The sequence below is a fragment of the Lissotriton helveticus genome, chromosome 1_1, assembly GCF_964261635.1.
Source record: "Lissotriton helveticus chromosome 1_1, aLisHel1.1, whole genome shotgun sequence".
NCBI lineage: Eukaryota > Metazoa > Chordata > Amphibia > Caudata > Salamandridae > Lissotriton > Lissotriton helveticus.
Genome location: NC_136057.1, coordinates 1879044890 through 1879069814, shown reverse-complemented (window position 1 = coordinate 1879069814; position 24925 = coordinate 1879044890). Strand labels below are relative to the sequence as shown.

The window sequence follows — 24925 nt, the reverse complement described above, 5'->3', positions numbered from 1 at the left end:
AATCATCACCCGACTCCTTAATTATCGTGACAGGGACACAGCTCTTCGGCTTGCACAGGAAATGGGCACGACTACATATCAAGGGATGGAGATTGCTCTATATCCGGATTTTACTACATCCGTGCAGCAGGCCAGGAGGGAATTTCAACTGGTTAAAAAGAGATTGCAAGCACTACAAATTCAATATGCAATGCTTTATCCGGCAAAACTACGGTTCCATCATGGTAGCAAGCCGAAGATCTTCAACACGCCCAAGGATGCTTTACAGTTTGTCAAGCAGCTGGAACGGAAGTAGGAGTCTAAAAATGCGGGGGCCGAAGCGGATGATGAAAATTGAAGTGCTTGCAGGGTGAACTGATATATACCTGTGCTTTTGATATAATATAATTCTGAGACTAGTATAACATGTGTGTTAACATTTTTCTTTCCCTCTAGTAAGGCACTTGCACTATGCATAATAGGTTCACATGCTTATTACAACAGAGTAAGTTGGACACTTCTCCTCAGGGAGCACTGCGGGCTATGTTACTGCCTTAATTATTGACTGTTACCTAGAAGACTTTTGATTGTTAGAGTTATTGGGGTGGTGGTGATGGTCTGCGGAAGCGGGCATGTGAAGTATGTGATGGGAATGACTAGACAAGTCTTTAGAGGGGTGGCGCTGCTGCCCTGGTTGTTGCACGTTGTACTAAACATGTTCTGGGTGGGTGGCCTTTTCATAATTGTTTGTGCTGGGCACATGTATAATTACGATTTTGGATGGGTGAGGGCATGCCACTGAAGAGCAGCCCCAACCTCCCCTCTTTTTCATGAGGGGATCAATGGGCCGCTGGCGTCCCTCATGAGGGTGCACCCCAAGATGTTCTGTGTTGGGGGAGGGTTTGGTGAGTGCACTGGCGACTCACGATGGGTGGGATTGTTTTGGCTTATTGGTTCCTTGTTGCCCATATTGGGTTGCCTCAGAGTGCTTGGGAGGTGGGGGAGGGGGGTATGGGGATGTCCTCGGCATGGTTGCGGTGCTGGGGTGGGTGGGTGGTGATTGTTGTAGGGGTGTTAGTGTGTGCAGCTGTGCAAATTGTGTTGCCAATCTACTGTATCATACGTCTGGTAGTGCAAAATTTGTTCCTTTGTACTGGGTGTTGTCTCAGCATTGCGGATAATGGAGGGGACAGGGAAACTCACTTGGATTACCTGGAATATCAGGGGGTTAAATAAACTGAAAAAAACTAGGCAAGTACTGGCATATTTGGACCATCATAATGTTCAAGTCGCGCTCCTACAGGAGACTCATCTTAGTAAGCATACTGCCTCAGCTGTGGCAAAAAAGTGGGTTGGTGCACGTTTTGCCTCTTCATACTCATCGTATGCGCGGGAGGTGATGGTGCTAGTTAAAAAAAAAGTGTCCCCTTTGTAAGTAGTTATGAAGAGATTGACGATAATGGCCGATACATCATAGTGCAGGGGAGGTTATGTGGTACTTTGATTACGATGGTGAATGTCTATGGACCAAATATAGATGACCCAGAGTTTTCTGAAATGCTGTGGAGCAAAGTTTATAAGCTGCCGCCATCTGCCATCATTTGTGGGGGGGATTTTAATGTGGAGCTAAATCAAGAGATGGATCGTCATTCGAGAATAAATGCCACTGTTAAAAACGCAGCGTAGGCAGTTCCAGATGGTATCTGTGACTTGGGCCATACCGATGTTTGGATGCTGCGACATCCTGGGATACGGGAGGGAACATGCTATTCATATACACATAACACATGGTCCCGTTTAGATTATTGGCTCGCGACGCACTATATCAAAGCTCCGGTGTCCCGGGTGTCTCATTTACCCCGATCTCTGTCAGACCATGCCCCTGTACTGCTTGTCATGCAAATACTCACTTACGCTCCGGCCCGTTCCAATATAAACTACAGCCCTCAGCTCTACTAGATTTAGTTTTTAAGGAAGAATTACAGGTAGCTATCGAAAATTATTTTAATGACAATCTTGGTTTGGTGCAAAGTATGGGCACTACATGGGAAGCATTTAAAGTGACTATCCGGGGGGCATGTATAGGCCTGCAGGCAGGTGTGCTCAAATCTCTGCGTGAATCCATGAAAAAGATAGAGTAAGACCTGGTGAGATTGGAGCGGCAGTATGAGGAGGCGCCCGATAGTACGACCTTGGCTGCTATACGCTCACAGGTGACTGAGTAAAATGAGCTGGCAGATCAGGAAGTGAGGCATCTGTCGCGGCGATGCAAAGCTCGATATTATGGCGAGGGTGGGAGACTGGGGCGTGCTTTAGCTGAGAGAATTGTGGAACCTTGGACAAGGTACTGCACGGTTTATGGGATTACAGAGGGGGGTACTTCTTATTCGGACACAGCCGGTATCCTTGATCAATTTGTCAAGCATTACAAAGATATGTATGGGAGCAGACGGACGGCTAATGAGGAGGAAATAGCACAGTATTTGGACGACGTGGCTTTGGTTTGGTTGTCTAAGGGTCAACAAGATTTCCTGATGCACTCGCTAACCGCCGAAGAAATTAAAGATGCCATCTCATCATTGCCTAATGGGAAAGCAGCGGGCACTGACGGAGTATGTCGATATGTTACTGCCCGATTTAACGGCCATGTATGATGAGGCCTTTGAGCAACAGCGACTGCCTGACTCGCTTAGAGAAGCATTCATTGTTGCATTGCTATAACCGCGCAAGCCACCAGACCGGTGTGAGTCGTACAGACCGCTATCACTCATGAACACTGATGTAAAAATACTAGCGAAAGTTTTAGCGACCCGGTTATGCGTGTTGCTGACAGTCATGGTACTTCCGGACCATTCTGGATTTTTTCCTACCCGCTCAACGGCGCATAATTTAAGGGCTCCGTTTGCGGTCATGCATCTTTTAAACCCCGAACTGCCAGCAGCTGCGGTTCTTTTAGATGCCGCAAAGGCATTTGATTCCATTGCATGGACATATATGTTTACCGTGATGCAGCGAATGGGGGTTCCCTTTTTTTTTTCACCAGTTGGGTAAAATTACTGTATACTGACCCGGTAGCCCGGGTGAGTATTAATGGGCATACATCAGAGGAGTTTCCGATAAAGCGGGGTACCAGGCAAGGCTGTCCGATGTCGCCCCTGATATTTGCGGTTGTGCTGGAACCACTTGCGTGTGTGCTGCGGCAGAGGCATGCAGGGTCACCATTGAGATTTTACCAACGACCATTGGCAGTGTCAATGTATGCCGATGACATGGTCCTGTATGTGAGGGAATCGGCACAACATCTAGAGCAGGTTATTCGGGAATATATTCGCGTTGAGTGGTATTCTGGGTTAGCCATTAATTCAAATAAATCTATAATATTCTCTCTCACAGAATGTACTGAGCCATTTGTGTTGAATTACCCCCTGGAGTGGGCTACGGATCCCGTAAAGTATCTCGGGTGTGGATTTACAGGGACCCTCAGGTAGACATTAGGGCGAATTATGGAATGGCGATATCTAAGTTAGAAGATCAGGTGGCTCGGTGGATTCGATAGGGTCGCGTTAATCAAAATGGTAGTGCTGCCAAAATGTTTGTATCTGTTTATAAATGTACCTATCACTTTAACTCAGCATTTTTTTACTACACTACGCTCACTGTTGATCACTTTTACATGGGGGGCCAAGAAGTCACGAATTAGTTGGGAAACTAACTAAGCCTTACGCGATGGGTGTATTTGCAGTGCCAGATATGCACTTATATTATTTATGTGCACAGGCACAGTTTGCCTATTACTGGCAGAATACGCCGCCATTCACGCCGCATGTGGCGGTTTGAAGCTGGTGCTATTCACCCCTTACCCTTGAAGGCAATAATTGTAAATCCCTATTCGGTGTTTGAGCGAGATGAGGTGGACACGTTCAAATGCACAGCTTGGGCATGGTATGCGCTGGGAAAGCGGGCGCAGCGACTTCCCCTGTATGCTCCAGCTATGCCTTTGCTTCATCATGCTGCGCTATCTGTGACGGGGGAAACAGGTGCCCTTAAGGTCCTGCATGCTGCTGCGGTACATACCATGGGGGATGCCTTCCCGGGTGGGACATTTATCTCCCTGCAGGATATTCTGAAGGATGGGGCGAGAAAGGCTACGTCCACATTCATATACACTAGGCTTCGGTCTGCCATGCGTAGCTTATACCCATGCTTTCCCGAGGAACCCTCAGCTCTGCAGCTCATCTATACTGCACAAACCAAGACTAAATTAGTTTAACGTTTATATCACGCCTCGCAGCTGGATGAAGGGGCGGCACTGACTTACTCCAGGGATAAATGGGACGCGTGCCTATCACAGCCGCTTACAGATGAGGAATGGGAAGAAAGCTGTAGGATGACTGGGAGTTTTGCGGTTAATGGGATCTTTAAACTCATTAATTACCAGTGCTTTAAATGGGCCGGTACTCACCGGTACTGAGTACCGGCACTTCTTTTCCCCCCCCCCCAAGAGTACCGGCACTTCTCCGTCACAAAAACAGAGTACCGGTACTCACTGTCACGCATAGTAATGTGAGCATGCATCGCATTTCTACACTGCGGCGCATGCTCACATATTGGTGATTTCACACGGAGGGCAGTAATGGTTTGGCTCCAAGGCAGGGCTTCAGCCCCGACCCCCTCGTTCTCCCACCTCGTGTGAGAGCCCGGCTGAGACTGCCTACCGGCGCGCACATCAGCCGCACCCGAGTACTTCACAGGTCTTTGAAAGACCTGTTTGCTTGTTAATGAGGCTTTGATTTACTTCACCCCTTCTTAGAGAGCTCTCGCAGTGCCACTCTGACTTTTGCTTGAGGACACTCTTTTCTCCCCCCCCCCCCCCCACCCCCCCCCCCAACAGTTTTTCCTGGGCCCACCACTCCCTACTCCGATATTTGACTTTCGTTGCTCCTCGGGTGTGACCTCACCCCGCCTGGAAGCTGTGCACAGGAAGAAAGCGGGAAGCTCGTTAAAAAGCTAAATTTGCTCTGGCTTTCCCTTTCTTCTATGCGAAAAAGACGGAAAGGAAAGAATAGCACAGCAGCTGGCGGGTAAGAAAGGGGACAACTGAGGAGAGCTTTCAAGAGTGACGTCACAATTCAGCTGAAGAAATCGAGGGGTTAGTTGAAGAAGGAGAAAGGGGCAAGCAAATTATAGTAGAGAATACTCTGCGGGCGCGGGGCACTGGGTTTAAAATAAAGCACATGATGGATGAGATGAGGATCATCTGATGAGAGTCGGGGGTAAGTGTCCCAAGAAAGAGCCACGGCTTTCGAGAATGACACAGGTCGGTGGAAGGGGCCTGTTGAAAAAATTCTTGCGCCCTTCAAATGTTTTTCCTTAGACCCACCCTTAGTTCCGCCTCTAGCCTCGCCTCCTTGCCACGCCCCCAGCTCGATCTGATGAGTACCTGCACTTTTTTCCCCCATTTAAAACACTGTTCATTAGAAGTACATTCATCAGATGTATTATACACCTGTACAACTGTATAAATATGGTTTAAGGGAATCGACTTGTTGCAAAAGGTGTGGTGTGAATAACGCTGACTTTATGCATCTAGCATGGGCATGCCCAAAAGTGTTTACTTTCTGGGATGAAGTGGTAACAGCATTAACTGAAATGGTGGGAGTCCCAATCGTAAGCGATGTGAAGATGTGTCTATTGGGTAATGTCTCTAAACTTCCGTCATGTGTTCGCAAACTGGTGGCGATGTCTATGCAACTGGCTAAACGTAGAGTTGCATTAAATTGGGACGGTAGACCGGCACCTTTGCTGAAGCAATGGCTGCATGATATTGCTTATTGTCGTGATCAACTCACTTATTATGCAGAAGAGCTGCCAAGTGCATCAAGACCCAGGGATATGTGGGGTCCGTACACTGCCTATATGTTGACCCACTCTGTGGACGATTAAGCATTATTGTATGGACAAATTGTTATTGATGAACTGCCTTTACTCCCTGATTTCATGTTTTTTTAACCGATCTATGTATTGTCTCCTTTTAGCAACTACAGACATGTATGTGATATTGATTGTATGTATAAGGATCAGCTGCACTTTGTTTAAGTTTGAAAATCTTTAAAAAATAAATAAATAAAAGAATTCCAGATTCTTAGTAACGTAATGACCTCTTGGTTACTGCAGCACATGCTGGCTTTGGTCCACGGGGATCAAAATGGCATTATCCCGGCTCGCAGTACCTCACTTAATCACAGATGTCTATATTATGTCCTTTATAACCGTACAGCGCAGACCCTACCTGGAGCAATGCTCATGTCGGTAGACCTTGAAAAAGCCTTCAACACGGTTCAGTTGGTTTTTTTTTGTAATTGAGGTCATCCGCAGAATGGGCCTGGATCAAATGGGTCACACTGCTGTACACTAGTCCAACGGCAAGGGTCAAGATGGGCAATATGATCTCCCGCCAATATGACATTTTTGGAGGCACTAGACAGGGTTGTCCATTAACTCCTCTCCTCTTCGCCTTGGCCATCAAGCCTTTGGCGGAACTATTCCGCCTGGAAGGTAGAGGCAGTGGCATAGTTGTAGATGGTCTCAAACACATCTTTCTCTCTGCAGGTGACCTCCTACTCTACCTGTCTGACGGCGCTACTGGTGCCCCGGGGGTGATCAAGCAGATGGAGGAGTTTGGAATGTTTTCAGGCCTAAGGGTGAATAAGGCCAAAACTTGCCTTTTTCCAATAGCGCGGAAAGCCCAACGACCATAAACGTATCTCCGGGTCTAACTTGGGTCCCCATCTCCTTTAGGTACCCGGGTGTTCAGGTGTAACCTAAGTGGGGCACTACGATCCCTTAAATCTTGTCCCTCGTTCAGGCGCTCCCTACAGCTGGCAAACATGGGCCGATTATCCGTATCTGAAATGATGATGCTTCCTCGCTTATCATATTTTTTCTCGACCTTTCCGGTTTGGGTGCTGGTTGTCTGGTTTGGGCATTTTGATATCCTGCTTCATGATTTAATCTGCCACAGAGGCTGTCAGAGTGTTACTGGACGTTCTGCAACACCCACCATTTGAAGTTGGACTGGGGGCTCCTGATTTCAAGCTGTACTTCTTGGCAGTGGGAACACCTGGAAGGAATAAAGTCTTATGGGACTAGCACCTCATCAGGACCTGCTTATGGCATGTCTGCTTCAACCAGTAGTGGGTATTCCACAGCCCGGAGCGCTGTTAACGGTGGCCCTCAAGTGCATGGTAAAGACTAGAAACATGCTTGTTATTCCCCGGCCCTGCTACTGGTGGGATTGCCTCATGGGGACCCTATTGTCCACTTCACGGCCCAGCAGTTGTCAGGCTGGAAGGAGTTGTCAGTCGGGGACTGTTGCCACCTGGGCACTCTCATGCCCTTGGAGGACCTGTCAGACCAATATGCTTTAGCCCCGAGACAGTTCTTGATTTACAAGGCCCAGGTCCAGACATTTGACGGCTTTTGGGACAGAGGCTGGGAAGAACCTGAAACCCACAAAGCACTCTAGTTACTGCTGTCTATGGAATCGGATCGGCATCTAGTAACATGGTTCTACAAGGCTCTAAATGGGACGGTGCACATGCCCCTGGCAACACGCAGGACCAGGTGGGGTGGAATCTTGGGCCGTGATATCCCAGAATTAGAATGGCGTAAGGTATTGGTAGACCCCAAGAGAGTCTCAAGAAATACAAAGCTGAAGTAGATCCAATTCAATTACACCTGCATGACCTACCTGACGCCCCACAGACTTCAAGCCAGTTATGGAGCTGAACCCTGTGAATGCCCCAGGAGTCGACACCCTGACACAGACTTTAGTCATATGACTTGGGGCTGCCCCACCTTAAGGTTGTTTTGGAACGCGGTAATATGTTTGTACGATACCCTAGGCTGTATGCTCTCATGCACAATCTGGGGGTAGCGGGGGGAGGGGGCGGCGGTAATCCCCAGAGCTAGATTGCAGAGAGTGGGCACCAGATTCTCAGATTTGGCTTTCATATCAGCCAAGAGACCAACTGCAATGGAGTGGAAGTCTGAGATGAGGCCAGTCCTGGTGGCTTGGGTGAAAGACGTCACCTTGTGGGATAGAGAAATAGAGAAGAGGAGAGGGCCCTGGTTATAGAAGATGCACAAGGGGTGTGGAGAAACCCAATATATGATCTGTGAACTGAGGTGCTGGAGAACTGGGAAAACCTGGAGAGTGATGTGGGGTCCGAACACAAAGATCAAATTGAGTCGGCCAATAGCGACCTGGACATAGCACCAGGTACTAGGATAGTAACAAATGCATACTGATAGGAACAAGCTCATTCATTTTCCCCTTCAGGATCATATGCATTGCACCTATGGCAGCCCCCGGTTGATCCTGCGCCTCCTCCTCACCCCCTGGGTATAGCAGAAATACCCTTGTACACAATGGAACTTCTGCCCACTGATGCACGCTTACCACTCAACAATTGATACCACTTATTCTCTATGATTAGCAACCCCCCCCGCCCCCGAGACAGTTCAGTTTTCTTTTTTACTTAAGTTTTTTTCCATATATTCCACCCGCTCTCCAGACCAGGTGTCTGCAGACAAAGGAGAATATAACATTTTTATGCAACTGTGGGGTAAAATCAGTTCAGCTCACTGCTTTGTTTGAATTAAACAGAATATCTATGGCACCTTCTAGGACTGAACGTGAGTGACTATGTTTGATGCTTTGTCGTGTATCATGTTATGTCTGTGTTTCATATGTTCATTTCCTGCTGCCTAAACGGCCTCACTGGAAAGTAGTTCAGTATAATGTATGGTTGTTCTGATACAAAATGCCAATAAATGTATGTTTAATCCAAAAAAGAGGACATACTGGGGTGATGGAAGTTGCCAATGTATTTTAACCATGTTGTACACCAGCGTGGCTGCTGTTTAGTATGGCTAAATGTTAGTAGCATAGAGGAGTGTGTTGTGGAGTGGAGTGTCGTAGAGTGGAGACCGAGGAGTGGTGTAGAGTTTAGTGGGAGTGGCGTTGAGTAGAGTGTCATAGAATAGAGTTGCATGGAGTAGAATGGCGTGGTGCAGAGTGGAAGGGCTTAGCGTAGAGTACAGTAGCACAGAGTGCCGTAGAGTGAAATGGCACAGAGTGTCGTAGAGTGGGGTGACAGAGTGGCGTGAAGTAGTGTGGCATGGAATAAAGTGGCGTGCAATGGCATAGAGGGAGTTGCGTAGAGTGGAGTAGAGTATTAGAGTGTCGCAGAGTGTAGTAGCATAGAATGGAGTAGAGTGCCGTGGAGAGGAGGGGCGTAGAGAGAAGGGGCGCAGAGTGTCTTGCCGTAAAGTGTTGTGGAGTAGACTAGTGTGTCGCAGAGTGGAGTGTCATGGAGTGGCATTAATGGAGTGGCGTAGCAGTGAGGGCAGTAAAATATCGTAGTGTGCCGTGGAATACAGTGTTGTAGAGTGGACTGATGCAGAGTGTAAGAGTGGATTTGCACATTACAGAAAACACATTTCAATTGAAATGACAGTTATATTGGCACAGACATACAGTTTTAATGATAAAACCATACAGCGCACAAACAATAATTTGTGGAAATGGCATCACCTAGTGTATTGATTTGTTTAGATTATATTAAAATATGTTTCCACCCTACTTTAGGATTAGAAAAAAAGTTCCTCAGTTGTACTTTTCAAATTTTTATACAATCTGAAATGTTTGCACAGTTTATTTACAGACATTTAAATAGGCTTTCCTTTCACACCACCAGATAAATCCTCTCACTTAGAAGTCAAAGAAAGAATAGTGAGCACCACAGTACCTCAGTAGGCAGAGCCTGACATTTGACCTCTGAATGCACAGCGAATGTGACAAGATAAGATAATAATATTACTGTTTACATAAAGCGAGCCCTCGTGGAAGACAACAGTAAAGAGACGATGCTCCACGGGATGGACTAACAACTCAAGCTGGACAGCCTAAAACAAATAAAGCCTGCAAACAGAAAACAAGCAACTGTGAGTTAAAACCACAAAGCCAACGGTAAGCAATGAGCAGGATGCATTCTTAAGTCTGCTTTGAGAATATCCCCCAAGAAGTCTTAAGCAAACCAGACAGCTGCGTTGTCTGGCAGCCTTTGAGTTAAAAAGGGGCAGAAAGAGATCATTGATTACATTTTTATAACACGTGTTATATAGCACCACTGAGGTATCCAAGTGGCAGAATAATAGTTTTTACCAATCCAATCCAACTCATCAGCACCCTTAACTACAGAAGGAAGCAAACCAAAGTCTGCTAATTGCTATTCAAACCATTTTCTCTCATAGTGTAGGCAGTTCTCAAAACCAGGAACATTGGCCCACTGATCTAGCTCACCAACGTTTGTGTCTCAAGGCTGAGTTCTCAGGCTCATAACCTTCAACCCATACACCACTTACATCCAGATTTAGCTCATAACACAAAATAAAAAAATTGTCAACACAGAAAATGTAAAATATCTGCACCATGAGAGACAGACATAAACCAAAGCAATATGCCCCATGCCTCACTGGTCAGTGAAGAACATAGGACTGTTAAGTAGGGTTGTAGAGGTTGCAAGGGGTGGGCACGGATCAAAAAAGGCAATCCTATGACATTTCTACAAGTCATAAAAGGAATCTCTGTCCCTGACTACAAGGAGCTGCAAGCGTACTAATTTGGAATATGAGATAGTGAGGTGGGGGAACGTCCTGGGAGCTTCTGATTAAATTTCCAATCCGCAGAGATTCTGTGACTGCTAGTGCTGAGCGGGCAGGAATAGGGCAATGAAGGGGACAATACGTGAGAAGCTGAAGCGCAGCAGAATGACATCTCAAAGGCATGCTTGGCACAGGGAGTGGAATCTGTGTGTGGGTTCGGAACGGCTCACCAGGATCCGCTTAGAGCATTTGAAGCAATAACACGTTCAATTTTAATGCATGACTCCCAAGGAGAACCAAAACAGGAGTGTAATATTATCCTACAAGCTTCTTCGAACGGAATCAATATATCGCCCTGACGTCATGGAGAAGAGACATCTCTACGATAATATGTTCGTTTTCCCGGTTAGTCACTACTAGAGTATTAATTGACAATCTGTCAATTTTATTAAGCACATTAAACCACCTGAATGAGTAAAATAGTTAAAACTGGAAGCTAGAAATGAGTCTTTAAAATTAAGTACATCATATTTGCAAAGTTTACTTGCAGAAAGGATTCAAATGCACTGGGTAGAGGGACAAATTGCATAGTCTGCAAATAACTGCAAGGAAGTGCCGATCTAATGGGTTCATATCCTTAGGAGTAGTAACAGTTTGCAATAGCACAATAAGTGAAAAACGTGGGGTACCTTAATAAATGAGCAGTGGTGAACATAGCAGGCATGGTTGCATATTAAGTGGAGACAGAGTTTAATATATTTTTACGTCTGGTATGACAACACAGCTGCATGCCAATCCTATTTTTAACAATTCTTTATCTGAGTGGGGCCTGTGGCTCCACCCAAAGTAGCAGTCCAACTTCACCTAATGCTATTGGCTCTTTCGTTTATCATTCCACCGGCATACGAGAGCGACTATTTTACATCCGAAAAGTAAACTCAATTCTCACATTCATTTTCACATCTAATTATTTATCTTTTATATGCATTCTATACAGAAATCTTTTTTGCTACGTTTCCCCCCCATGACTGGTAATGCTGCTAGAGATTACTTTATTATGTGAAACAGCCGTTTTGCAAGCCAACAGCATTTGTAAATGCCTGTGTTTGCAAGTGCTAGCACACTAATTGGTTTGCCAATACTTGTTATTTCTGCAACCAAAATGTGTTTTTTCTCAAGGACTCGGATAAGTATGTCACTGTTGACCTTGTCACATACTGATCCAAGGCAAAGAGAACAATGTATTATTGGTGTTAATAATGGTATGTTTCGTCTACATTGTGATTATACTCTTTGCGCTATCACCGTCTACCTGGGATACAGTGGCATTGAGTGCCCTAGTAAACAAAGTCGCAGATGGAGCTTTGCTCAGGAGTAGACTTCTTCTGAAAAGCTTGAAAAGATAAGCAAACTCCTATCCTATACCTCCTGAGATCCGTAGCCTCTCTAATCTGCCCCCAATTTACCTGGCTATCTAGCAGTGGTGGAGGCAGTTTTCTATTCTTATGGGCTGAATGCAGAAAATGAGGCTTGTGACCGTATGTCATGAATCGCAAAACTATGCAACTTATGCAAAGAGGAGAGGATGCAGGAGAAAGGAGGGCAGAAAATGCCCGAGTAGCTCCCCCTTCCAGGGAAAGCTCAGACAGACCACCTTGGGGTGCCCTCTGCTTTGCTCAAGGCCCATCAGACCACTTTGCCCCAAAGGCACATTAGCTCTTAGCGACACTTTGGGGGCGAACCATGACCCTTCTTCGGCCCTGTCAAGCATACAACACTTACCGTGACCTTAAACGGGGAGGTATTTGGGGCCTCCATGGAGTTGGTCTTCTCGGAGGCGCTGGTTCCAGAGATGCTCCTACGGCGAGGAGACCTCTCAGGTGGCACCTCTGGGGAAGCAAGAGAGAAAGAAAGAGGAAAAGGTCAAAATACATTGTGCCGAAACCTGTAACAGCCAATCCAAAACACAAAGAATTTAAAAACAACTCAATGTACTACAAATCGTTCCCTTCTCCTTTGAAGAAATGCAATCATTGTCACACAATGGAAATACAGAATAAAACAGTGGGAGTTCTCACACGGGTATCCTACAAGAGACCAGTGAAACAGTACAACCAATTTATGTAACAACCAGAGAAGTTTGGGTGTGGGTGGTAGGAAGTAAACAATTGGGTTGCCCAACGCTCAATTGTCAGATATTCTATTTACCGTGCATCTGAGCTGCCAAAGAAGGGTGGAATGAATTATGCACTGACATCCAAACATTTTAAGAGTGACCCCTCCACAGACCTCCAGTGAATACCACTACACACCTTATTGCCGCAAGAACAGCGTACAGAAATCGAAAGCAGGGCGCAAAGATGTCACATAGATACCTTTATCGCAGCTGCTCCCCATCTTCGCCGCCCAACGAAGGGTTCACAGGGATCCAGGTGCCAATGCTTGACAGGGTGTCCTCCGAGGATGCAGAACCATCATCCTACTGAGCCCTTTCTGGTCCCCGGATCCGGAGTGAGCGCGCGATGGTGGACACATATGACTTCTGATGACCTCCTTTCAAGAGACAGACGCGGCTAAACTTCCATTTCTAGCCTCCTGGCCCTGGGGATCCGTGCTACTTCCACTCAAGAAACCGGCTAGATTTCTTTTCCTGCCCTCCCTCTGCTCCCTCGCTCCCCCCCGCCCTGTCAGTTTGCAGAGAGATAGAATCACCCAGGACTGCAGAAATTCAATCAATTGTTCAGACTGCTTATCCTCATTAGAGACTTACAAGCTCTTAACCGACGCCTGCCTGCCTGCCAGGGCTCCCTCAGATACTCTGCCCTCGTTGGGTTTCTCGCCTTCAGTCCGCGGCACTAATGCATATTTACAGAAATTAACCGCGAGGCGGGTGAGAGCAGCCCGGTGGAGTCCACCAGTGAAGTACTCTGGGCCATGTCAATGGGGAGGTGGATCTTTCTACAGGGTAAGATCTCGACTTCTGTTCATCTCAGAGTGTGCGATGGAACACAAAAGTGCTGTTCATTAGAGTATGACGTAGGGTTAATAAAAACAGCGCTTCTATCCAAGTTTTATAGGGACAGTGGTCCACGTGGAGTACGGTCAGTAGCTGGGGAGGCCCTTGTGTGAGAGGTTGTGGCTGAAACGCATAGGTAACAAAAACAAATGCAGTGTTCTGGTGCATGGGGTGAGAAGCCCTCCGAGAGTGAAGGGAAATCTCTGGGTCAACCAAATTATAGGTTGAGGGTGGCCACAGCAGAAATCAGACATAGTAGTGTTAATGCCCATTTATTTCATTCATCATCGGACCAGACAAAGTCCAAATATGTCCCACTATCAGTGCCAGCACATGCACACAAGTGCTCTGGATTTTAAAAAAAAGTCACCGGAAGGCCTAGAGGTGCCAATTTTTGTCATTCGTAGTCATGCACAGTACCTAAGCATACACGGGTGATGCATGAGCCAGAATGGGTTCTTCCAAGTCACAGGGCAATCACACTAATGATCACAAGACCAACACATTAATTCTAAGTATACAGCCGACGGAGAGAGATACACTCCAGTGATGTGGGTACAGGCGCACAGGGTGTGCTCGATCTGAAGACAAGCTTGATTTAGTCGTGCACGTGATGGTTTTTGTGCGTCACACTACCAGTCACCGGGATGGTTGCTTATAGAGCCAGCTACATCCAAAATTGGTGCTCAGCCTGAGAAGGTAAAAAAAAATGAGGCACATGGAAATTCAGTGGTATGTGAAAAGTTAGACATTGGCTCGTCTGGTGGGAAAAGAAAGGATAGACAGTTCAAGACAAGCATTTAGCCCGGGCACCAGAACAGTACAATCCCAGACCTCCTGGCCTGAAGCCCAACAGCAAGGCAAAACAAGCACCATCACTGTAGAAATGACGCAAAGCAGCAGGTCTCTGTACATTTCCATCCAGCCTACAAGGCAGCAGTACGTTGTCTTCCAGCAAGCAATGGATTGTCCGGGCATGAGACGAAGGCACACCTGCGGACGGTGAGGTAAAAGGTAACAAGGGCTTCGGGAGCTTGCTTTTTCCATACAGAGCTCAATAACGTTCATTCCCCTCCCTCGCTGTGTCAGGGACTCTCTCGCCCGCACCGGCTCTGCGTCGAAGCCAGGATCGGAAATCTGCTGCCGTGGTCCAAGTGCCATTTCTGCTGAGCTCTCTGGAATATCTACACCGACTCCACTCGTCCAAATTTAGATGCCTGACTTCCCTCTGGTTCCCTGGCCCCTCCCCCATGCATTACAGTATCCTCCTATTCACCTGCTGGAAAAATCAATGCATCTCTGCTCTGCTGCTGCATTGAATTACACACAACCCGGCAGTGGGGGCCTCGCAGGATGAGACTGTAGACAAATGTATCTTCGCCATTAGCGAACTAAGGGCAGAGGTCGCCCCTTGGTCGCCTTCCTGCACCCCAGAAGGAGGGAACCTACAGAGGTCATTCAAGCAAACAGGAAAAGAACAGGGCACGGCCACTCTCCAGAGGGCGCTCATCCCTGTGTTAAGTACCACTTCCAGCAAGTTCAAGTCATCCTCAACCATGTCCAAGACACAGATCAATACCTACCACGAGCGTTCTAACCCCCCCTCCCCTTAGACCCCCTTTGCGCACAAACGCGGGCCCAGATATGCTAAGCACCAAGAGAGCAATGGGAAATTCTCTTTGCTGATCAAATATTTTGATTAAACAAATATATGGGCCACAGTTTTGGGCTGGCTGGTAACAGAACATTTCTCGATTTCTGGAGGTAGTATTAAATCCGGAAGAGTCCATGGGCGGAATTTCGTCCACCTTACAACCACAACAGAAGAGAAGTATCTTGCGCCTTTGAGTTTTGCTTTAAAGACCTAAAGGACCATTTGCTTTTTTTATGTTATGTTCCCATGCACATGGAAAGCAGCCTTAGAATTGGTCGACTTGGGACAATGGGCCAACCAGGCTTGGCAGTTTTTGGCGGCAATGATCACAAATGACTATGTACCCAACCCCATGACGCAATTTCATGTGGCGCCTGGCCTCCTGAAACACTAGTGTACAACTGTCCAAAGCATGTCCAAACCATTCCGAAACAACCCTAAATTCCTGGATCCAATTTATGAAAAATTATTCGGTGTCCAGAGGTGAAAGAGAGAGTAGAGGGGGGGGGGGACCTCTCAAGATTTTCCCATGTGCTTTTTGGGAAAGGGAACATTTTGAACTTTGAAGGAAATATAAAGAGCGGAATCGTTTGTCAGTGACAAGTCTGCCCAGTAGATTTTCGTCAGGGGTGAGGGTCTATTGCCAACATCCATTTTGCCAAGAGCCCCCAAACTGGGTCGTGGGGCAGAATTTCGGTGCATCTCATCTGCACAGTAGTTCAAACCCATTTGAAGGGGCTAGACTCGGACCATGGCCATGCACTGTGCTACCACAAAAAGATAACCCAAGGTGGGACAAAACTACAACCTCCAAAGAGACACTTTAGAGCTTCATGGTGCAGGGAGCACGCAGTCACCAAGGGCACTATAGTTTTTTTCTACTAACAATTTCTTTGTTTCTGTGATCTACCTTAAAATGGCTGCAAGATACACGTTAAAAAACATTTTGATCACGCCCCAGTGTGCACTACTGCTTAAGTAATGCACTGCATTGGATTGCAGCAAGCAAATAACTGTCCAAAGCTGTCAAATGGCTGACTCTCATTCATCCTAGTTTTTTGGCACACAATGCATCTAAATAGTAATTCACTTACATAGCCAGTGTTTATGCTAAAAATGTAGAATGGATCGACAACTCCTAGATAAACAGTGAGACCACTGCATGGGGTGGAATTAACCGGAGACTTATTAACCCACCCTCAGTGGCTTGAATACTAACCTCTCTGGGCGCGTGCTTCTAGGCGCCCCAAGCCGTCAAGGCAGCCCACAAAAGCAGAGCTCAAACCCTACAAGGCGCTTACCTCTTGATTACCCTCAAACCCAAAGTTCGCCTGTTGGAGGCCTCTGTTACCGAAGAAGCGCCTAGCAAGCAGTGTGTGGCCTCCGAGACAGTGAACTCAGGGAGAACAGCCCCACCTTCCATACACCACAAGACCTTCATTGTGAAACGCCTCCTTGGTACCCGCTTAATGACACAGAAGAAGCAAGAAAGGAGCACGCAGTGAGAGGAACAATCCATCCCACTAAAGGAACGCCAAACATCTGGGATCAGAACATGCTGGACCAAGCCAGAATAGCCCGAGGGGTGCCCCTGTCCCCTCTTCCGAAGGACAACTCTTGTGTGAGTGTGTTATTGTTTGATTCTAATGCCATCAAAGAGGCCCAGTCAGAAACCATCGCTCTCTGTCGCTTGGGGTACGACAGTACTTACACACTTAAGGGCACCTCTGTCTTCTTGTCAAAAGCGCCCAGTCGGACCTGCAACCCACAACCCCCTCCAAGCGCCCGGAGACCCTCACGGGTGAGTAGTCACGCTTAACAAATACTGATTGATTGACTGATATAAGTTTGAGGGAAAAAGGCCGGTATCCACGTTCTGCTTGCCCACACATCTCAAACCACGGATCTGATCTGAAGCGTCTCAGCTGTCCTGTCTATACTTGTTATCTTCCTGACGGCCCCCAGCGTCTTGAAACCCAAAGGGGTGATATGTTCGCACTTTACAAATAAGGATTATTATCTTTCAAGTGAATATATACTGTTGTGAAGCACTCTGATAACCCCGGGTCTAGCTAGCGCTATATAAAACTCTTAAATAAATGAAAGCGAGGTCCAACACACTCTGGTCTTAAAACTGGTCCCCCATTCTGATACCCAAGTCAGCTACCCACAAAGCACTACTGGGACATTCGGGGAGGTAAGAACAAGATCACTCCCTCTACTGTGTACCCCCATTCTTATGTCTTGGGTCCTCTGCCCCCCTCCCCCAAACACAGTACAGCTGAGCAACATTAGGGTAGCAGAAAGTACTACGAAAGGTACATGCAGCTAACCTAACAAAGATTATATTGTCCGTATATAGCACAAAATATGACGTGACGTAACATAACACTGTATCTCTTAACGATTGGAGAATTGTATTGTATCCATGATATCCAACGGTTGCCACATAGAGAGAGAGAGAGAGAGAGAGAGAGAGAGAGAGAGAGAGAGAGAGAGAGAGAGAGAGAGAGAGAGAGAGAGAGAGAGAGAGAGAGAGAGAGAGAGAGAGAGAGAGAGAGACACACACACACACACATACGAAGGGCCACACTCTGACCGTAGCGCTCTTAAGGTTCAGACTAAAAAAAAAGAACACTGTAAAGACTTTTTTTGAGTTTAGAGACCAATGGTTTTACTTTTGGGATTTTATTTTTTGTACTTTATAAATGTACCACACAAGCTGAGTAGCATAAACAGCCATGCTGGTGCACGGTTAAAGAGGCAGCCCCCTGGCTGGGTGCACAGCTTGGCGGGACTGAGATCACCCACAGCAGGGACAGGAGTGGATCACAGGGTGGGTAAATGAATGGATGGATGGATGCTGGTACATTGGCAAAGGCAGCTACAAGTGGCAGCTTCGAAGCAGCCTACAGGTTGCAGTTGATGTAGGTCACTCGTTCAGAGAGATATTTACTCAAGAGACCACACCACCCTTCATACAGGCAAGATGGCAAAGCCAACCATACTTTCTGGGGCACGCATGAACTGCTGAGCTGGAGCCCAAGCATTGGTCGACTTGAGCATCACTAGCTTTAGAGGTCCACATAAAATGCTATTGTGTCAAAGTAATATTAATCAGTATCCCAGACTGAGCTGGGCTATCTTCCATGTACCTACGATAGGTGTATCCCTATTAACAAGGAGTGGACATTGCCTTTAGGAACAACAACCATGGACACTTTATAAGGGGTACATAATGACAAGGAGGCTACAACCGCTGCACTGTAGGAGAGATTCCCCAGATGGTTGCTCAGAAAAGTCTTCACCAGCAGGGGTGATCTGCCTGCTCAAGACCTCATGCTACAAGGAAAGTGTAATGAGGTTAGTGCAGGGGGGCATGCCCAGTTTAAAGAAACAGGTTTCACTCTAGTGCGGGGGAGCTTGCTTGCAGGCATAATCTACTGACCGGAGACTGCTCACATGGGCTTAAGCCCTGTTAAAGGTACAATCACCAGGTAAACTGGGTTGATTTGGTGGTGGGAGATGCCTTAATCTTTTTTTTGTTGTCATGTGTTCTCTTGTACTAAGACAACCACCCCAGGCAAACGAAAATGCAGAAACAGCCGCATGGCCTCTTGTAGATATTAATCTTGACCGCGCCTATGTGAGATGAGCGACAGAGGCTCCATGGACAAGGAAACACCCTCACAGGCTGTGTGTCTTCAGAGGCCTGTAATATCCGGTTCTAGGGGATGGATACAGCTCTGATCAACAATCGAAAAAATAGTTTGGGGTGCCTCTCATATAGGGTATAGTGCTGTCTGTGGCTTTTCTACAAGTCTAGGATGATAAAACTGGGTTAGACTTGAACAGGATACAGATTTCAGCTCACAGCCTATTCATGGCAAAAAAAAAAAAACTCCTTATACGAAGGCACTTCTTTCCTCAAGAGGGAATGCTAATACATTTTTCTCTCACGTTTTTGAGAAGAATGACAGGATGTTTGTGTATTTCCCCAGTCAAGTCAAACAGAAATACCCAAGTCTGGGCGCTACAGAGAAATGTGTACAGATAAATAGCCCTTTTAAATGCCACATTCCTGCCAGATACTTTTCCCACAGCACACTATGGGTTTACAATAAAGGGCCTGTATGGATTTTACCTGAGAGGGAGTAGGGAAATCTCAGTTCTGGAGTATACATATCCACCACTCAAATTACTTTCACATTTCACTATACTAATTCACCACTAATCCTTTATTGGTTCCAGACTAGCGTGCTACTCGCCAAAAAGTGCTTCAACACCCCATCGGGGTAGCAAGCGCTACATAAATGTAAACCTTTTTCCCTCTTCTATCCCTTCACTCTCCTTCTCAATCCAAATAACTGACTTACATATCCACCACTCAAATAACTTTCATATTTCACTATTCTAATTCACCACTAATCCTTTATGGGTTCCGGAGTTGTGTGCTACTCGTCGAAAAAGCGCTTCGACCCGCAGTAAGAGCTATGTAAATGCAATCACAATACAAAATTTTTTTTTTAAAGGACTGCACCCTTAAAACTACAAAATCTGCCATTAAAAAGGCACCTCGGAAGGGTTGGTCAGAAGATACTCTCTTGAGATCAAGTCGAGGTTTCCCTCGTACTGGCAGCTTGGGCTCTGCTGAGAAGCTGGGCATAGTATATAGGTGGCACCTTAGATTATGAATGTATATGCCAACCAGAAGAAACTTGCATTGGGCAGTAAAGGAACAAGCATTTGCAATGCAATGGTTCTCGCATTAGGAAAGTTTGAGCTATTGGTATTGTAAATGGCAAAGTTTTTATTTATGTTTTTTTTTTTAATAGCTAAATTAATAGCTTTGTCATTTACAATGCCAATAGTTATAACTTTCGCAAATGTGATACCTATAGCATTTGTAATGCAATATGTTTTGTATTTACATGACTTAGATGGCATCCCAGAAGCGCAACGGAAGCATCTAAAAAAGGAAACATTTGAAAAATAAAGGAACAAGCTTCTTGGTAAAGCACAGAGAGTAAGCTTTCCTATGTCAGTGCATACTTACGTGTGCAGTTATGTCCTAGTGAAAACACTGCACACTGTGATGTTGTTATATGCCTTACACTGCGTGCAAAGTTTTTAATAACGAACTGTACAATATCCACCGTGCCAAGTCTTCATTACATGGGCATTCTTACTGGTCTCCGAGTAATGGTTAATGTAAGGCAGCCATTTGAAAAATAAAAATATTATTGCTTTTTAACTGAGTCCAGCAGCCAAGAATACCGTTGTCAGTACTTCATTACCTTCCCCATCATCTCTTCCATCACAGCCACCGCATGCAGAAACAAATGTACTGCAGTTATCAATAGCCAATATATTTACGGTAATTTCAAGAATAAGTGAATTAGTTTATGTTGGTGACCTCCCTTGCTGAAAGAGATGACAGAAGAATGGGCCAGCAGTAAAGGGAGCCCTTTGTCCGGAATGTCGTGGTGTTGATGACCTTTCTTATTTAGCTTGATTTCTCTGAAGCAAAAAAGGTGACATTTGAAGAAACGCAAATGCCCTACGTCTGCTTGTGTCTTGATTTTAGGATGTAGGTTAGGCAAGCAAGGATGTATTCCAGTGTGAAAGCGATCTATTTTTAATGTTTTAATGAATCTGCAGATCAGTAATGTGTGTGGCGATATAGCCCCTTTCTCCAACATTCCTCAATTATGTCAAATGCTTCAAATCCGAGCAGAGCAAAAATACTTTCCTGACCAAATGCATTTTTACTGGTCCCTTCTGTATGCCTGTCTTGCCTTAAGCAAAAAAACGGAAGTCAGGCACTTTTGCCTGAGACGGGGGCGGGGCCTGCAATCCGGCAGGAAGTCCCGCCCGCCGCCGCCGAGGAAGAAGTGTGGAGCCGGCCGACTGATCGCCTCTCCGCAGCCCGGGGCTCCCAGGTGCTGGAGGGAGCCCCGGAAGTGAAGTCCTGCCCCCTGGTACCAGCGCTGCCGTAGATGAGACACTGAACACGCCGAAAGAGCCCGGTAAGTGGTGGGGGTGGGGGGGGCATGTGTGTGCGCGCGTGTGCGGGGGGGGCTGTGTATGTGTGTGTGCGTGCGTGCGTGTGTATGTGTCTTGGAGTGCGTGTGTGTGACTGGGGGAGGGGGTGTGTGTGTGAGCGAGTGTCTGTCTGTATGCGCGCGCATGTGTACGGCGCGGGACGGGACGTGCGCGTTCGCGCACACAAATCCAGGAAGAAAGCGCGTACCACTTTCTTGTCCGTCCTTCCCCCCAGACTGATCACTATACGTCTCCAGCTGGACACATGCATCCTTGCGGATGCATTACCAGCGAGACCCAAAAAGGGCTTAAAGTTTGAACAATAAGCCTAAAATGACCACAAAATACCCTTTTCCCCCCCAACTAAACCACCACTTTATGACACCAGAAAGTGTGAAAAACAGCATCAATCACAGTGTGGGAAAACATGGCACCAAAATAAATGACTATTGCTTTAAAAACCTCTGGGAAGCAACGTTAATGGAGGCGCTGCTGGGAGCATCTTAACCTCTAGAGCCGGTGCTAAGTGACAGGAGCCGTCAGAACGCGGAAACCCCGCCCAGCCGCGGAGCGATGACCTCCCGGGCGTCACATCCGGGTCACCTTGACACTCGGGCTCAGGTACCACGGCGTGGCTGCAGAGGTCGGGGAGGTGGGGGCAGGTACTGATTAAACAACACACGGCTCCAGGCCACAGGTCTGACGCGCACTCTTTCTTCGCAATAACAGGGCATGGGAGCTTTGCATCATGCTAACCAGTGCTGAAATGAGAAAATAGAAAAACCTGCTTGTTTCTGAGAAGTGCCGGTACTCTGCAGTTAAACGTATTACGTCACTCTAGATAAGTGCAGCATTCTACTGTAATACTCGCTACCTCTCAAAATAAAAAAAATGTTAAAGCAATAATGCTAACATTTTAGAAGAGGAAAGAGGGAGGCTTTTTAAAAAAAATAACCGTGAGAATGTGTTGTCCCCCATCTATTGAAGGAGAGGTAATTTCAGGCGGGAAACACCCGAAATAAAGCCATTTTGGCTTTAAAAAAATCGAGTCTCTCCCTCTTTGATCGGGTCTATTGGCATGCACGACTCTATACAGTAGTAATAACTGTACACAAACGCCCTGCAGTAAAAATAAATCTTAGCGTCACATTATGAGCGTGTCTCTGTGATTTCACACGCCCAGCAATCAGACACATGAATGTCCCTCAGTGACGGGCTGTCATTACACTGGCATTTATATGGCACTTTCCTACCTTTTGCAAATTCCTCAGAACCCTCTGGGTATTCGAGTACATACTCTCCCTGCCTCACTTATACAGCGCTTCATAGCCCTGAAAAAAGTCGTAGAGCGCTCGGATTTGCTTCGGGTTCTTGAGTGCCCTTCAGAGAGCATGCTTGCAAGGGTGTCGGTGTACTTCACGGCTGCGTACGCGTGCTAGGCAACGATACTTGTGTGTGGGGTCTGTAGCACAACTAGTGTGCCCCTTATTGACGTCTGTATGTGTGTGCAGGGCGATAATAACGTGGAGGTGTGAGCTTTAGCGTCTGTACGACCCAAAGGTATACATTATACATGTGATGTTTCTTTAATACTGTGACAGAGGTCTGAAGTCCAGTGCTTATGCTCTTCCCTGGGGGCTGTGTGTACATTCCTGGCAGAATACAGTTCCAGAGCTCTAAAGTACAGCGGCAGTGTGTCAGTAGTCCACAGGTGTGTGTATGGCTGTGTACATGTGGCAGTCAGTAATATTGTACCAGAGCTCTGAAGAACAGCGCGTGTGTCCTTCAATGGTGTCTATATACATGTGCCGGGAAGGAATATTGTGCCAGACCTCTGAATCACAGTGCCAGTGTCCCACAGGTATGTCTGAATACACGTGCTGGTCACTAACTGTGCACAAGCTTTGGTGACCAGTTCTTTTTTCCCCTCACTGATGGCTGTATGCACGTATGTACCAGTCGCTAAGACTGTGACGCTGCTCTGGAGTCCCCCCCCCCCAAACTAATGGCTGTATACATGTTTGTGCCAGTCATTAAGACTGCGACAAAGCTCAAAAGCACAGTTCTTTTTTCCCCCCTCACTGATGGCTGTACACACACATGTATGTTTAAGACTGTGACTGTGCCCTGGAGTTCTTCCCCCTCACTGATGGCTGTATACATGTATGTATGTACCTGTCACTAAGAATGTAACAGATCTGGTTAGTACACAGCGTGCGCCCCACCGATATATCTGTGTATATTTGGCAGTCAGTAACACTGTACCAGAGCTCTCAAACACAATGCTCGCACCGATGGCTGTATACACGTTCCTGGAAGTAATACTGTACCAGCGCTGTGTAGCACAGTGTCAGTGTCCCACAGTTGTCTATGCACAGTGCCTTAGATGAAAATATAGAATTGCAGGTACTCGCTATTTATAGTACCTGCTTTTCTCCTGAGAAGTGCCGGTCCTCCACCCTTAAATGATTACAGCACTGCTGAGAAGTGCCGGTACTCTCTCTTTCAATTTAAAGAAGCGCAGGTACTCAGTACCGGTCAATACCTGCCCATGTAAAACACTGTCTATGCACATGCCTAGCAGCCACGGGGTGGCCTGTAGCGTATTGCGCATGCGCGCAATGACAGCACGAAAATACGCTCTGCTTTCCGATTACATTCTCAGTATGGAAAAACTTACACTCGAAAACACCATTAACAACTTATCAAAACAAATGCGTCACAGAGTGCTCACAAATATATGGTAAAAGTTACGCCTAGGTCCATGAAAGAGCAACAAGCAGTGTGGGAACGCTGATGAACAGAAACCACAGAGGGCAGGTGGTTGGATACTCCGCAGGCCGGTTTGACGGCTTTCCTGAGTCAAGGCAGTCACGGTTCTTTTAACACATCAACTCTGGGCGGAAGAAGCAGGCAAGCAGGCGAATCCTGGGCCATATCTGATGAGCTGCAGGAGGGCCGGCTTTAGCTTTGGCCGCGCCTGGTGCGACAACCTTTTTTGGTGCCCCTATGACCTCCTTCTCCATAAACTCCCCCACTACCACTCTCCAAAAGTGCACCCCATCTCTCAATAGCCTCTCTCTGACAAATATTTAATTTGTTTTATAGTGCTACTCACAGTTCACTTACACTCATATCTGTGGTGTGCATGGTGTTCTTTGCAACAGGCACATTAACCCTCTGCTCTACTTTAAGATGAGCCAAAACTGGCACGAGACAAAATTCTGATCTCTCATAAGTAAGAACATTAATCACTAGAGTTATCGTAACACGTTTATTGTTGCCCGAAAACTCCTGGACGTACAAGGAAGTTCAGGTGCTTTTAAACCACAAGTTATTTTTAAACACAGTGCCCCCACCCAAGTCAGCGTCCGGCGCGGCTGCACCACTCGAGGCACCACCCTAAAGTCGGCCCTGAGCTGCAGTGAAATCACTACTGCTGCCAGCCTGCCACAGAAAAGAAGAGTTACCCGCAGCAGGTCGGTGCAGGCTGCGCCTGTCCAGGGTGAGCTTACACACATCACTTGCAGCCCTGATCTTCCACGCTCGACCCACACTTTCCA

The 24925-nt window shown here is 46.7% G+C and overlaps 1 protein-coding gene across 6 annotated transcripts in view; it reads right to left on the bottom strand.

Annotated features, from left to right (window-relative positions):
- The window catches only part of RASAL2 (RAS protein activator like 2), a 770134-nt gene that overhangs the window by 300278 nt on the left and 444931 nt on the right, over positions 1 to 24925 (bottom strand). For all 6 annotated transcript variants that reach the window (XM_078642089.1, XM_078642070.1, XM_078642080.1 and 3 more), the window contains one exon: positions 12430 to 12536. In XM_078642089.1, the coding sequence (XP_078498215.1) occupies positions 12430 to 12536 (107 nt within the window). The remainder of the gene's footprint in view (positions 1 to 12429; positions 12537 to 24925) is intronic.